The sequence below is a fragment of the Emys orbicularis genome (assembly GCF_028017835.1).
Source record: "Emys orbicularis isolate rEmyOrb1 chromosome 12 unlocalized genomic scaffold, rEmyOrb1.hap1 SUPER_12_unloc_1, whole genome shotgun sequence".
NCBI lineage: Eukaryota > Metazoa > Chordata > Testudines > Emydidae > Emys > Emys orbicularis.
This window is the reverse complement of record NW_027045136.1, coordinates 9,865-22,664: the sequence shown is the minus strand read 5'-3', so window position 1 is coordinate 22,664 and position 12,800 is coordinate 9,865. Positions and strand designations below refer to the sequence as shown.

Genomic DNA, 12,800 nt, shown 5'->3' with positions numbered 1-12,800 from the left:
GAGGGAGCTTAGCAGAGGGAGAGGAGGAGAGCAGAGAAGGAGGGAGGGTAGAAGAGGGGAAGGAGGAGGACAGAGAAGGAGGGAGGGTAGAAGAGGGGAAGGAGGAGGGAGCGTAGAAGAGGGGAAGGAGGAGGGCAGAGAAGGAAGGAGGGTAGAAGAGGCGAAGGAGGAGGACAGAGAAGGAGGGAGGGTAGAAGAGGGGAAGGAGGAGGACAGAGAAGGAGGGAGGGTAGAAGAGGGGAAGGAGGAGGGAGCGTAGAAGAGGGGAAGGAGGAGGGCAGAGAAGGAAGGAGGGTAGAAGAGGCGAAGGAGGAGGACAGAGAAGGAGGGAGGGTAGAAGAGGGGAAGGAGGAGGGCAGAGAAGGAGGGAGCGAAGCAGAGAGGCAGGCGGAGAGGCGGAGTGTGCCAGGGTCAGGGACGGAGACATTGCTGCACCAGAGAGGAGGACACGGGGAAGGAGGGAGTGTGGCAGAGGCAGAGGAGGAGAGAGACCCGCGGGGACCGAGGGACGCAGGAGGAGGAGCGGGGAAGGAGGGAGTGTGGCAGAGGCAGAGGAGGAGAGGGGAAGCCGGTGGGAGAGGCCGCAGCTGTCCGCACCTCCTCCCAGGTACGTGCCGCGTTCCCGTCTTCCGCCCCGGTCCGACGCCCCCCAAACCTTAACCCCCACCCCGCGTCTGCAGCCCCCTGTGTGTGTGTGTGTGTGTGTGTGTGTGTCCGGACACAGGATCGTATGCGTGTGTCCTTGTGGGGGGTGTGTCCCTAGGGTGTTGTGTGCGTGTGTCTATGCTGCGCATGTCCATCCTACACTGGGTGTTGTGTGTGTGTGTGTGTGTGTGTGTATGTGGGTCCCTGGTGTGTATGTGTGTCCCTACACTGGGTGTTGTTTCTTTTTTGTCAACATCCATACACGGGGTCGTAGATTTGTGTGTGTGTCCTTGTTGTATGCGTGTCCATTCCTATGCTGGGTGTTGTGGTGTTTTGTGTGAGTGTGTGTGTGTGTCCCTGCCCTGAGTGTTGTAGATTTCAAGGCACAAGGACACACCCACAGGACACCACTCAAGTCTAATTCCTGCTTCCAGGCCCACAGCTGGGGGATGGAGGAGCGGACACAGCCCTGGGTGAGATGGGCCCGGGTGTCACTGGGTGCGTGTTGTGTGGCCCTGCTGTGTGGCCCTGCTGTACCTGTGTGTTGTGTATCAGTGTTGCGCCGGTGTGTTGTGTGTCCTGGTTGTATGTCAGTTTTGTGTCTGCATGTTGTGTCTTCATGTTGTGTGTCCCAGTTGTGTGTCAGTGATGTACCGATGTGTTGCGTCTCGACATCGTGTGTCCCGGTTGTGTGTCAGTGTTGTGTCTGCGTGTGTTGTGTTGGTGTTGTGTGTCCCTGTTGTGTCTCTACACGCTCTAAGCATGCCCTGTTTGTTGTCTTTTTTGTGGTTAGCCCCGGTTGTGTTACATCTCCCCAAACCCTCTCCCCCAAGCCCCCTCCCAACACTCTGGGACCCCCCTGCCCCCAGGTTCACCCCCCACCCCCAACCCAGGGAAAAGTTAAAAATAATCAAAGTGAGAATTATGCTTCTCCGTTTCCACGGTGATCCCAGCCCCAGATTTTCTGCCCCCGTTGTGTTATTTTAACACAACTTGTGTGCCCTGGGGGAGGCTCTGGGTTTTGCGGGGGCAGAAAAAGTGAGGCTGGTGGATCTGAACCCCAAATCACTGCTGGGCGAATTGAGAAGTTTGTTGTGTTGGGGTGACGCACAATGGGGGGGAGTTTACACACACACACACGTACACACGGGGCAGCAACACAACATTGAGTAACAGTGGGGGAAGAGTCTGTGGAGTGCTGCATAACGCACACGCCTGACACACAGGAGAGAGGAGGCAACGCAACACCAATGTTGCTCAGATACACACACACTCACACACACACACCACAACACTCTACACACACATACACAGACACACCAACACTCTACGCACACACCCACAACCCAACAATCTACACACACACATACACACACACACCCCAACACTCTACGCACACACCCACAACCCAACACTCTACACACACCCCCACACACACCAACACTCTACGCACACACCCACAACCCAACACTCTACACACACACATACACACACACACACCAACACTCTACGCACACACCCACAATCCAACACTCTACACACACACATACACACACACACACACACACCAACACTCTACGCACACACCCACAACCCAACACTCTACACACACCCCCACACACACCAACACTCTACACACACACACACAACCCAACACTCTACACACACCCACACACACACCAACACTGTACGCACACACCCACAACCCAACACTCTGCACACACACACACACACACACACACACACAGAGCTAGTGCCCCTCACTCCCAACCCGCAGTCCCTGCTGGCCCAGCCCTGGGCTCCCCTCCCCCCCGCCCCATTGGCACATGGATTGTCTGAGCCAACCTGAGTCATGTCCCAACCCTGAGCCAAGGAACCGCAGGGCCATAAATCATCGAACTGGTGCTGATGGGGCAGAAACGTCTCGGGAACTGGGCATCACCTGGGCTTCCCTCCCCGCCCCCCCCTCCACAGCCCTGCCAGTGCCCCTCACTCCCAACCCACAGCCCCTGCTAGACCAGCCCTGGGTTCCCCACCGCACTCACCCCATCCCTGCCCCCTCGCTCTCAGTCACACTCTGTGCTGTGATTTAAATCTCTCTCCTCGAGGGGGATGCTCTTCCTGTCTTGCTATCCACCCGAAACGCCCCCTCCACTCATCTCCTCACCCAGCCACCCACAACCCCGTCCACCCACCCACCCACCTCTAACCCCCAGCCAGCCACCCACAACTTCATCCATCCACCCACCCGAAAACCCACCTCTATCCATCCACCTACCTGAAAACCGCCAGCCAGCCACCCACAACTTCATCCATCCACCCACCGGAAAAAAACCCTGCATCCATCCATCCACCAACCTGAAAACCCCCAGCCAGCCACCCACAACTTCATCCATCCACCCACCCGAAAAAAACCCTCCCTCCCTCCTTCCATCCATCTATCCATTCACCCACCTGAAAACTCCCAGCCAGCCATCCACAACTTCATCCATCCACCCACCCCAAAAAAACCCTCCATCCATCCATCCACCCACCCGCAAACCCCCCTCCATCCATCCATCCATCCATCCACCCACCCGAAAACCCCCCCTCCATCCATCCATCCATCCACCAACCTGAAAACCCCCAGCCAGCCACCCACAACTTCATCCATCCACCCACCTGAAAATCCCCAGCAAGCCACCCACAACTTCATCCATCCATCCACCCACCTGAAAACCCCCCTCCATCCATCCATCCACCCACCCGAAAACCCCCCTCCCTCCCTCCCTCCCTCCATCCATCCATCCATCCATCCACCCACATGAAAACTCCCAGCCAGCCATCCAGAACTTCATCCATCCACCCACCCGAAAACCCCCCTCCATCCATCCACCCACCGGAAAAAACCCCTCCATCCATCCATCCATCCACCCACCTGAAAACCCCCAGCAGCCACCCACAACTTCATCCATCCACCCATCCGAAAACCCCCCTGCATCCATCCATCCATCCACCCATCAACCCAAACCACCACCTTCATTTATCCATCCATTCACCCACACAGCGCGGCCCATAGGATTCAGGGGGCCTGGGGCAAAGCAATTCCGGGGGCCCCTTCCATACAAACAAGTTGCAATACTATAGTAACATGTATTTGGAAATGTAAAAAATAACCAGTGAAATACATTCAAAAATTAATATGTAATAATTTGAAAATACACTAAATACATTATTTAAAAACATTAAATGCTTTAATGGTATGTATACATTTGCAATTACATAATGGGTTGTCGCTGGGTGATGGTGATGGTTGGTGCCAATGGGCTGTCGCTGCCTGGGGGTGGCGCTGCTGTTGCCCAGGGCTGGGTGGGGAGCTGGGCTCTGGGTCGGGGGGTGCCCGGCTCACAGGGGCTGGGCTCAGGGATGTGGGGAGATGGGGTCGGGGGGTGTCTGGCTCACAGGGGCTGGGCTTGGAGCTGGGGGTCAGGACTGTGGGGGGCTGGAGTTGGGGGGTGCCTGGCTTAGAGGGGTTGGGCTCGGAGCTGGGGGTCAGGGCTGTGGGGGGCTGGAGTCGGGGGATGCCCAGCTCAGAGGGTTTTACAATGCCACCTCCCCCCTCTCCCAGAGCCTCAGCGAGCCGCGTCCAGGAGCTCCTGCCGCTCGGCCCGCCGGAGCTTGCGGCTCCGAGCGGGAGGACCTCAGGCCCCGCCCCCTTACCACGCAGCTCCGAGCGGGAGGACCTCAGGCCCTGCCCCCTTACCACGCAGCTCCGAGCGGGAGGAGCTCAGGTCCCGCCGCTGCAGCGCTGTCCAGGGCCGCTCCTGGACATGGAGTGCTGAGGCGCTGGGGGAAGGCGGAGGCGGGGGCGGGGGCGGGGGAGAGCCTCCGACATTCTTGTGGGGGCCCCTGCGGGGCCCGGGGCAAATTGCCCCACTTGCCCCCCCCCCCGGTGGCCCTGCACCCACAACCCCATCCACCCACCCACCCACCTCTAACCCCCAGCCAGCCACCCACAACTTCATCCATCCCCCTCAAAACCCCCCTCCATCCATCCATCCACTCACAACCCCGTCCATCCATCTACCCATCCAAACACTCATCCACAGCCGCTGTCCATCCTTCCATCCAACCACAATCGATCTAGCCCTATGTACATCTCCCACCCATCTCTCCTGCCACATGTCCCATCTCTCCCTTCCAGACCCACCATGTCGGAGGTGGACAAGTCCCAGCCAGTGGCCCTGGGGGCCTCGCGGGTCGAGCTCCGGGTCTCATGCTGGAACCTCCTGGACCGGGACACCCTGACCAACCCGAACCCCTGCGTGGTGCTGAAGCAGCAAAGCGAGGGGCAGTGGAGCGAGGTATGGGGTTGCCAGGGGTGGATGGGGATCCCCTTCACAAGTCTCCCAATCATCCCCTGTCCCAGGAACCCTCCCCACATGCCTCCCCCTTGGGCTGCCCCCACAGTCCCCCGTTCTCACTCAGGGGAAATTGGGGGACCCCCACAGTGCCCCTCAGTTTCTGAGGTGTGTCCCTCTCCCCCACTTCTCTCTGCTCTGGGCTTCCACCTCTTGGCCCCCCAAACTCTCTCCCCCAGATAGGAGACGTGGCCCCCTTAAGCCACCGTCCCATCATCCCCCCAAAGAGGTGTCCCCTGTTCCTCAGAGCCCCCTCTCCACACTGAATCTCCTCCTGAACCCTGTCCCCCACCTCCAGGTGGGGCGCTCCGAGATCATGTGCTGCAGCCTGAACCCCGTCTTCTCCCACGTCTTCCCGCTGGACTACTTCTTCGAGGAGATGCAGACGCTGGGCTTCGAAGTCTACGACGCCAACGGTGCTGAGGATGCGGGGTTCCAGGATGATGCTTTCCTGGGGGAGGCCGAGTGCTCCCTGGGCCAGGTGGGGACATGGGGTATACCCCCAATAACCCTAACCCTACACCTAACCCTTGGGACATGGGGTAAACCCCCAGATAACCCTAACCCTAAACCTAACCCTGGGGACATGGAGTATACCCCCAATAACCCTAACCCTACACCTAACCCTGGGGACATGGGGTATACCCCCAATAACCCTAACCCTAACCCTGGGGACATGGGGTAAACCCCCAGATAACTGTAACCCTAAACCTAACCCTGGGGACATGGGGTAAACTCCCAGATAACCCTAACCCTAACCCTGGGGACATGGGGTATACCCGCAATAACCCTAACCCTAAACCTAACCCTGGGGACATGGGGTAAACCCCCAATAACCCTAACCCTACACCTAACCCTGCGGACATGGGGTATACCCCCAATAACCCTAACCCTGGGGACATGGGGTAAACCCCCAGATAACCCTAACCCTAAACTTAACCCTGGGGACATGGGGTAAACTCCCAGATAACCCTAACCCTAACCCTGGGGACATGGGGTATACCCCCAATAACCCTAAACCTAACCCTGGGGACATGGGGTAAACCCCCAGATAACCCTAACCCTGGGGACATGAGGTAAACCCCCAGATAACGTAACCCTAACCCTAGCCCTGGGACAGGTGGGGACATGGGCTATACCCCCTGAAAACCCTCACCCTGGGACAGGAGGGGATGCGAGATACCCTGATAACCATAACCTCTAGATCTACCCCTGGGCCTCATGTTGAGGTGGGATATGCCCCTGCTCACCATAACCCAGCACTAACCCCGAACCCTGGGATACATGGTGATGTCTGCCACACATCGAACCTTAGCCCCTAACCCCTATGCATGGTGCCCCCAACCTTAACATCTCACCTAACCCTAACCCCCCCCAATAACCCCAACCAACTGGTGCTGCAGCCCGAATGCAAAGCCCATGAGTGCCCCTTCTATGCCTCCCCTCTATCCTGCTCCCCACTCCTCTTGCTCTGTACCCCTGAGCTCCGCCTGACCTCTTTCCCCCATGGCAGATCGTATCCCAGACCAAGGTCACCAAACCACTGCTACTCAAGACTGGGGAAACTGCGGGAAAATCCACCATCACGGTAGGAGGGCTACTGAGCGGAGATGAGAGAGACACTTACCCCCAGAGAGAGCTGGAGAGAAGAGAACTAGTGGGTTAGAGTGGGGCGGGGGGGGGGGAGGGGGTTGGGAGCCAGGACTCCTGGATTCTCTCCCCGGCTCTGGGAGGGCAGTGGGGTTTAGTGGCTAGAGCAGGGGGGCTGGGAGCCAGGACTCCTGGGTTCTCTCCCAGGCTCTGGGAGGGGAGTGGGGTTTAGTGGCTAGAGCAGGGGGGCTGGGAGCCAGGACTCCTGGGTTCTCTCCCTGGCTCTGGAAGGGGAGGGGGTCTAGTGGGCTAGAGCGGGGGGGCTCGGAGCCAGGACTCCTGGGTTCTCTCCCAGGCTCTGGGAGGGGAGTGGGGTCTGGTGGTTAGAGAAGGGGGGCTGGGAGCCAGGACTCCTGGATTCTATCCACAGCTCTGGGAGGGGAGTGGGGTTTAGTGGGCTAGAGCAGGGGGCGCTGGGAGCCAGGACTCCTGGGTTCTCTCCCGGGCTCTGGGAGGGGAGTGGGGTTTGGTGGGTAGGGAGAACAGAGTCAGTGTATGGTTAGTGAGAGGTGGGACTAGGCCAGCAGGGGCTTGTGTATCGGGATAACAAGGTTCTCCAGGCTCTGCCCATGGGTCTCTTGTGTCTCTCGGTGGGTCCATCCGTGTCTCCCCCCCAGATCGAAGCAGAAAAGGTCACTAGTACCAATGACTTTGTGCAGCTTGAGTTCCGGGCTCAGAAGTTGGACAACAAGGTAAGAGAGCGAGTTTCCCTTCCCCTGCCCAGAGAACCCAGGAGTCCTGGCTCCCAGCCCCCCCTGCTCCAACCCACCAGACCCCACTGCTCTCCCAGAGCTGGGGAGAGAACCCAGGAGTCCTGGCTCCCAGCCCCCCCTGCTCCAACCCACCAGACTCCACTGCCCTCCCAGAGCTGGGGAGAGAACCCAGGAGTCCTGGCTCCCAGCCCCCCCGCTCCAACCCACCAGACCCCACTGCCCTCCCAGAGCCGGCCTGGAACCCAGGCGTCCTGGGGCGGATTCTCTCTCTCCCTTGCTGTAGGATCTCTTCAGCAAGTCTGACCCTTTCCTGGAAATCTACAAGGTGAACAGTAACAACACGGAGCAGCTGGTGATGAGGACGGAGGTGAGGGGCTGGGGCGAGGGGAAGGTGGGGGGCTGGCAGGGAGGTTAGGGTGGGAGAGGGGGTGAAGGGAGGGGGCAGGGATGGTGCCAGGTGAGGGATGGGGCAGCAGGGCAGAGTGGACGGTAGTGACCCATATTCACCCCACTGCCTCCCCCAGGTGATAAATAACAACCTCAGCCCCAGCTGGGAACCCTTCCGCGTCTCCCTCCACTCGCTCTGCAGCTGCGACCCAGACAAGACCATACGGGTGAGTGCCTGGACACCTGGGTTCTCTCTCTGGCTCTGGGAGGGGAGCGGGATCCAGTGGTTAGAGCTGGGAGCCAGGACTCCTGGGTTCTATCCTGGCTCGGGGAGGGGGGGGTCTCTCACACTATCACTCCATCTCTCTTTTCTCCCAGTGTGTCGTTTACGACTATAACTCCAGTGGGAAACACGATTACATTGGTGAATTCACGACAACCTTCCGTGAAATGCAGGAGGTTTCCTCAGGGAAAGAGGTATGGAGGGTGGGGTTGGGAGCCAGGACTCCTGGATTCTGAGAGGGGAGTGGGGCCTGGTGTGTGGGATGGGGCTGGGAGCCAGGACTCCTGGGTTCTCTCCCAGCTCTGGTAAGGGAGTGGGGTTGAGTGGGTTATGGGGAGTGGGTCTGGGACTCCTGGGTTCTCTCCCCAGCACTGGAGCAGGTGAGAATTGGAAGATACAAATCTGACCCCCCACACACACACTTTCCCTATCGCTGGGCAGATGGAGTTTGAGTGCATCAACCCGAAGTACCAGGAGAAGAAGAAACACTACACCAACTCTGGCACGGTGGTTCTGACCCAGTGCAAGGTGAGTGAGGGGGCGAAAGGGTGGTTCTGCGGGCAGTGCCTGGGGCGCAGGACTCCAGGGTCCAATTCATTGCTTTACCGCAGACTCGCTGGGCAACCTTGTCAAGCCACTAAGTACTTGCACACCTTCGTCAATAAATAACTGACTCTGTTTTATTAATAACTGTGGCCCTCCTCATTATTTTAACTAATTATTGTTCTGCATTAATGATTTGTCTGTATGATTAACAGGTTGCGAGTTTTTACCTTTCTACTTAATTAATTTGCATTATTAATTATCACTGAGCACCAGGCGACAGCCTGGACTCAACGAGTAGTTATCAGTGGCTTGCTGGATGTATCTCGTGGGGTCCCGCAAGGGTCAGTCCTGGATCCGGTCCTAGTCAATATTGTCGTTAACGACTTGGCTAATGGAGTCGAGAGGAGGCTTATGAAATGTGTGGATGCCAGCGCTTTGGAGGGCAGGCTTAGCAATCAGAAATGACCTTGACTAAGTGGAGAATTGGTCTGAAACCAACAGGATGAAATTCAATGAAGGCAAGTGCAAAGTACTTCCCTTGGGAAGGAAAACTCCGAAGGCAAAGTGGGGAAGGCGCTGGCAGTTCGAGCAGCTCACAGATTGAAGATGAGCCAACCATGTGTCGCAGTTACGAGAAAGAGGCGTATTAACAGGAGGGTGGTGCGTCAGACATGGGAGATAATTATCTCATTCTGCTTGGCGCTGATGAGGCCTCAGCAGGGTGTTGTGTCCAATTCTGGGCGTCACATTTCAGGGGAGATGTAGACTAATTGGAGAGAGTCCAGAGGAGAGCAACAAACAGCGATCAAAGGTTTAGAAAAACCTGACCTAGGAAGGAAGGTTAAAAACAACTGGGCATGTCTGTCTACAGAAGGTTGAGGTGGGAACCCGCTGACAGTCTTCCAATGGCTGAAGGGCCATTCTGAGGAGGACGGGGATCCATTGTTCTCCGTGGACGGCGGGACCAGACATCCAGGGGCTTATCCCGCAGCAAGGGAGAGCGAGGTTGGACATTAGGAGAAACTCCCGAACTCGCGGGGGAGTTGAGCATCCAAGGGAGGTTGGGGAAGCCCCAACGTTGGCGGTTTGGAAGACCCGGTTCGACAAAGACCCGTCAGGGCTGGGTTCAGGTTACATGGTCCTGCCCCAGCACCGGCGGGGCTGGAGTCGGTCAGGTCCCTTCCATCCGACATTGCCACGGCTCTGCGATGAACGGCTCGTTATCGCTCATTGTTAATGCCTCGTTAGGAATCCTCACTGATTGCCACTAATATTATTTCATCCTCTCCGGGCAGGTGGAGAAGGTTCACACGTTCCTGGATTACATCATGGGCGGCCTGCAGATCTACTTCACGGTGAGGTGGCTGGACCCAGTGGCGGGGCGGGGAGAGGCTCAGATTGGGGCGTGCACCCCCCCATCTAACCCCTGGGGGGCGCTGCCCCCGTCCCCCTGCAGGTGGCGATTGACTTCACAGCTTCCAACGGCGACCCGCGCAGCGAGCACTCCCTGCATTTCATCAACCCCAAGGAACCCAACGAATACCTCAAAGCGCTGTCAGCCGTGGGCGAGATCTGCCAGGACTACGACAGGTAACAGCGCCCCCTAGGGCAGAGACCCTGCGCTGCCATCCCGGATCCATCCCATCCTGGGTTCCATCCCGGGCTCTCCCCCCACCCCCGCCCCCAACAGCAAATTACCCACCATGCATTGCCCCAGAATCCCGCTCTTACAGACTACCCACAGAAAGCTAGCCTGTGTTTACCACAAGAGTCTCTGCTCTCAGAAACTACCCACAATCCTTTGCACCAGATTTCTGCTCTCTCAAATGACCCACAGTCCTTTGCAAGAGTCCCGCTCTTGCAAACTACCCACAATCTTTTGCATCAGATTCCTGCTCTCCCAAGCGACCCACCATCCTTTGCAGCAGCAAATTACCCACAGTCCTTTGCCCTGGAGCCCCGTGGTAGCAAGTTACCCACAGTCCTTTACAATAGGGTCTGGCTATCTCAAGTTATGCCCCAGGGGCTGGGAGGTACCAGTGCCCTGGGCTGAGAGCCCTGCACTGCCATCCTGGACTCCTGGGTCCCATTTGCTATTCAGGGTTCATTGGCTTGACACACACACCCCCGCCATCTCTCTCTCTTCCAGCGACAAGAAGTTTCCAGCCTTTGGATTTGGGGCACGGATCCCCCCAAACTACGAGGTACATTTCGGGAAGCTGGGGGTGGGGGAGTAGGTTGGGGGGGCAGTGTTTGCCCTCTCTCTGAGCCAGCATCTCCTCCTTTCCCAGGTCTCCCATGATTTCGCCATCAACTTCGACCCAGACAACCCGGAGTGTGAATGTAGGAGAATCTCTCTCTCTTCGTTAGCGAGTGTCATTCGTTAACCTAGGCAATGCTCAACAGACCCCTGACTGAGATGAGCCCAGGAGAACCCTGGAGTTCTGGCTCCCAGTCCCCCTCTGCTCTAACCACTAGACCCCACTCCCCTCCCCGAGCCGGGGACAGAACCCCGGAGTCCTGGCTCCCTGCCCTCCTCTGCTCTAACCACTAGACCCCACTCCCCTCCCCGAGCCAGGGACAGAACCCCGGAGTCCTGGCTCCCAGCCCCCCTGCTCCAACCACTAGACTGTTGTATCCACCAAGCAAAGTATTAACAACTTCAACAGAACTTTATTTACAGTGCAAGTCTCTTCTCCAAGCTGTAGCTGCACACATAGACCCCACTCCCCTCCCCGAGCCGGGGAGAGAACCCAGGAGTTCTGGCTCCCAACCCCCTCTGCTCTAACCACCATACCCCACTCCCCTCCCGGAGCCAGGGAGAGAACCCAGGAGTCCTGAGCATCTCTCCCCCTGCAGGGATCTCGGGGGTGATCGAGGCCTACAAGCGGTGCCTGCCCCAGATCCAGCTCTACGGCCCCACCAACCTGGCCCCCATCATCAACCGGGTGCTGGCCCCCGCCAGTGAGGAAGAGGGCAGCGGGCATCCCATGGTGAGGGGGAAGGGCAGAGGGGGAGGGGGCAGCAGGAGGGGGGCTGGAGGAGCCTGGACGCAGAGGGAGTTTGGGGTCCCCCCGCACCGACCTCCCCCTTCCCCCCAGCGGTACCGGGTGCTGCTGGTGCTGACGGATGGGGTGCTGAGCGACATGCCGGCCACGCGGGAAGCCGTCGCCCGAGCCTCGCGCCTGCCCGTCTCCATCATCATTGTGGGGGTGGGGAACACCGACTTCTCCGACATGCGGGCACTGGACGAGGACGGGACCCAGGAGTCCGGGGGGGAGCAGGCCGCCCGCGACATCGTCCAATTCGTGCCCTTCCGCGAATTCAAGAAGGTGAGTGCGAGATGGGCGGGGGGACCCTCCTCCGTCCGGCTCCGCCACGCTCCCTCCTTCCTCCCTCCTCCATCCGGCTCCACTGCGCTCCCTCCTCCCTCCCTCCTCCGTCCAGCTCTGCCACGCTCCCTCCATCCGTCCTCCTCCGTCCGGCTCTGCTGTGCTCCCTCCGTCCGCCCTCCCTCCATCCAGCTTCGCCGTGCTCCCTCCTCCATCCGGCTCCCCCATGCTCCCTCCATCCACCTCTGCCGCGCACCCTCCATCCACCGTCCTCCGTCCGGCTCCGCCGCGCTCCCTCCATCCACCCTCCTCCGTCCAGCTTCACCGTGCTCCCTCCTCCATCCGGCTCCCCCACGCTCCCTCCATCCACCTCTGCCGCGCACCCTCCATCCACCGTCCTCCGTCCGGCTCCGCCGCGCTCCCTCCATCCACCCTCCTCCGTCCGGCTCCGCCGCGCTCCCTCCATCCACCCTCCCTCCATCCAGCTTCACCGTGCTCCCTCCTCTGTCCGGCTCCACCGTGCTCCCTCCCTCCACCCTCCTCCGTCCAGCTCTGCCTCGCTCCCTCTGTCCACCCTCCTCCGTCCACCTCCGCCACGCTCCCTCCATCCGCCCTCCTCCGTCCGGCTCCGCCAAGCTCCCTCCATCCGCCCTCCTCCGTCCAGCTCCACCGCACTCCCTCCATCCGTCCGGCTCTGCCTCACTCCATCCGTCTCTCTCCCCAGGCCCCGCCGGCAGCGCTGGCCAAGTGCGTGCTGGCCGAGGTCCCCAACCAGGTGGTGGAGTTTTACGGCAGCCGCGGCATCGGCCCCGGCCCTGGCCCCCGAAACTCTCAGCCCCAGTGA

General features: G+C 59.1%; 1 protein-coding gene across 1 annotated transcript; it reads left to right on the top strand.

Annotated features, from left to right (window-relative positions):
- Positions 1 to 1,123: 1,123 nt before the first annotated feature.
- On the top strand, positions 1,124 to 12,800 carry CPNE6 (copine 6). Its single transcript, XM_065422893.1, has 16 exons — positions 1,124 to 1,143; positions 4,829 to 4,988; positions 5,344 to 5,526; positions 6,559 to 6,633; positions 7,313 to 7,387; positions 7,692 to 7,775; positions 7,933 to 8,022; positions 8,174 to 8,272; positions 8,520 to 8,606; positions 9,920 to 9,979; positions 10,081 to 10,214; positions 10,774 to 10,828; positions 10,916 to 10,967; positions 11,484 to 11,617; positions 11,726 to 11,956; positions 12,681 to 12,800. Exons 1-16 carry the CDS (start codon positions 1,124 to 1,126, stop codon positions 12,798 to 12,800), a joined length of 1,659 nt encoding a protein of 552 aa, XP_065278965.1.

Bases quoted from the DNA above. Each gene is read 5' to 3' on its own strand.
- CPNE6 (XM_065422893.1), top strand. From the start codon at position 1,124: ATGGGCCCGGGTGTCACTGG. The intron at 8,023-8,173 runs GTGAGTGCCTGG...CTTTTCTCCCAG, and splicing joins ACCCAGACAAGACCATACGG to TGTGTCGTTTACGACTATAA. The intron at 10,968-11,483 runs GTAGGAGAATCT...CTCCCCCTGCAG, and splicing joins AGACAACCCGGAGTGTGAAT to GGATCTCGGGGGTGATCGAG.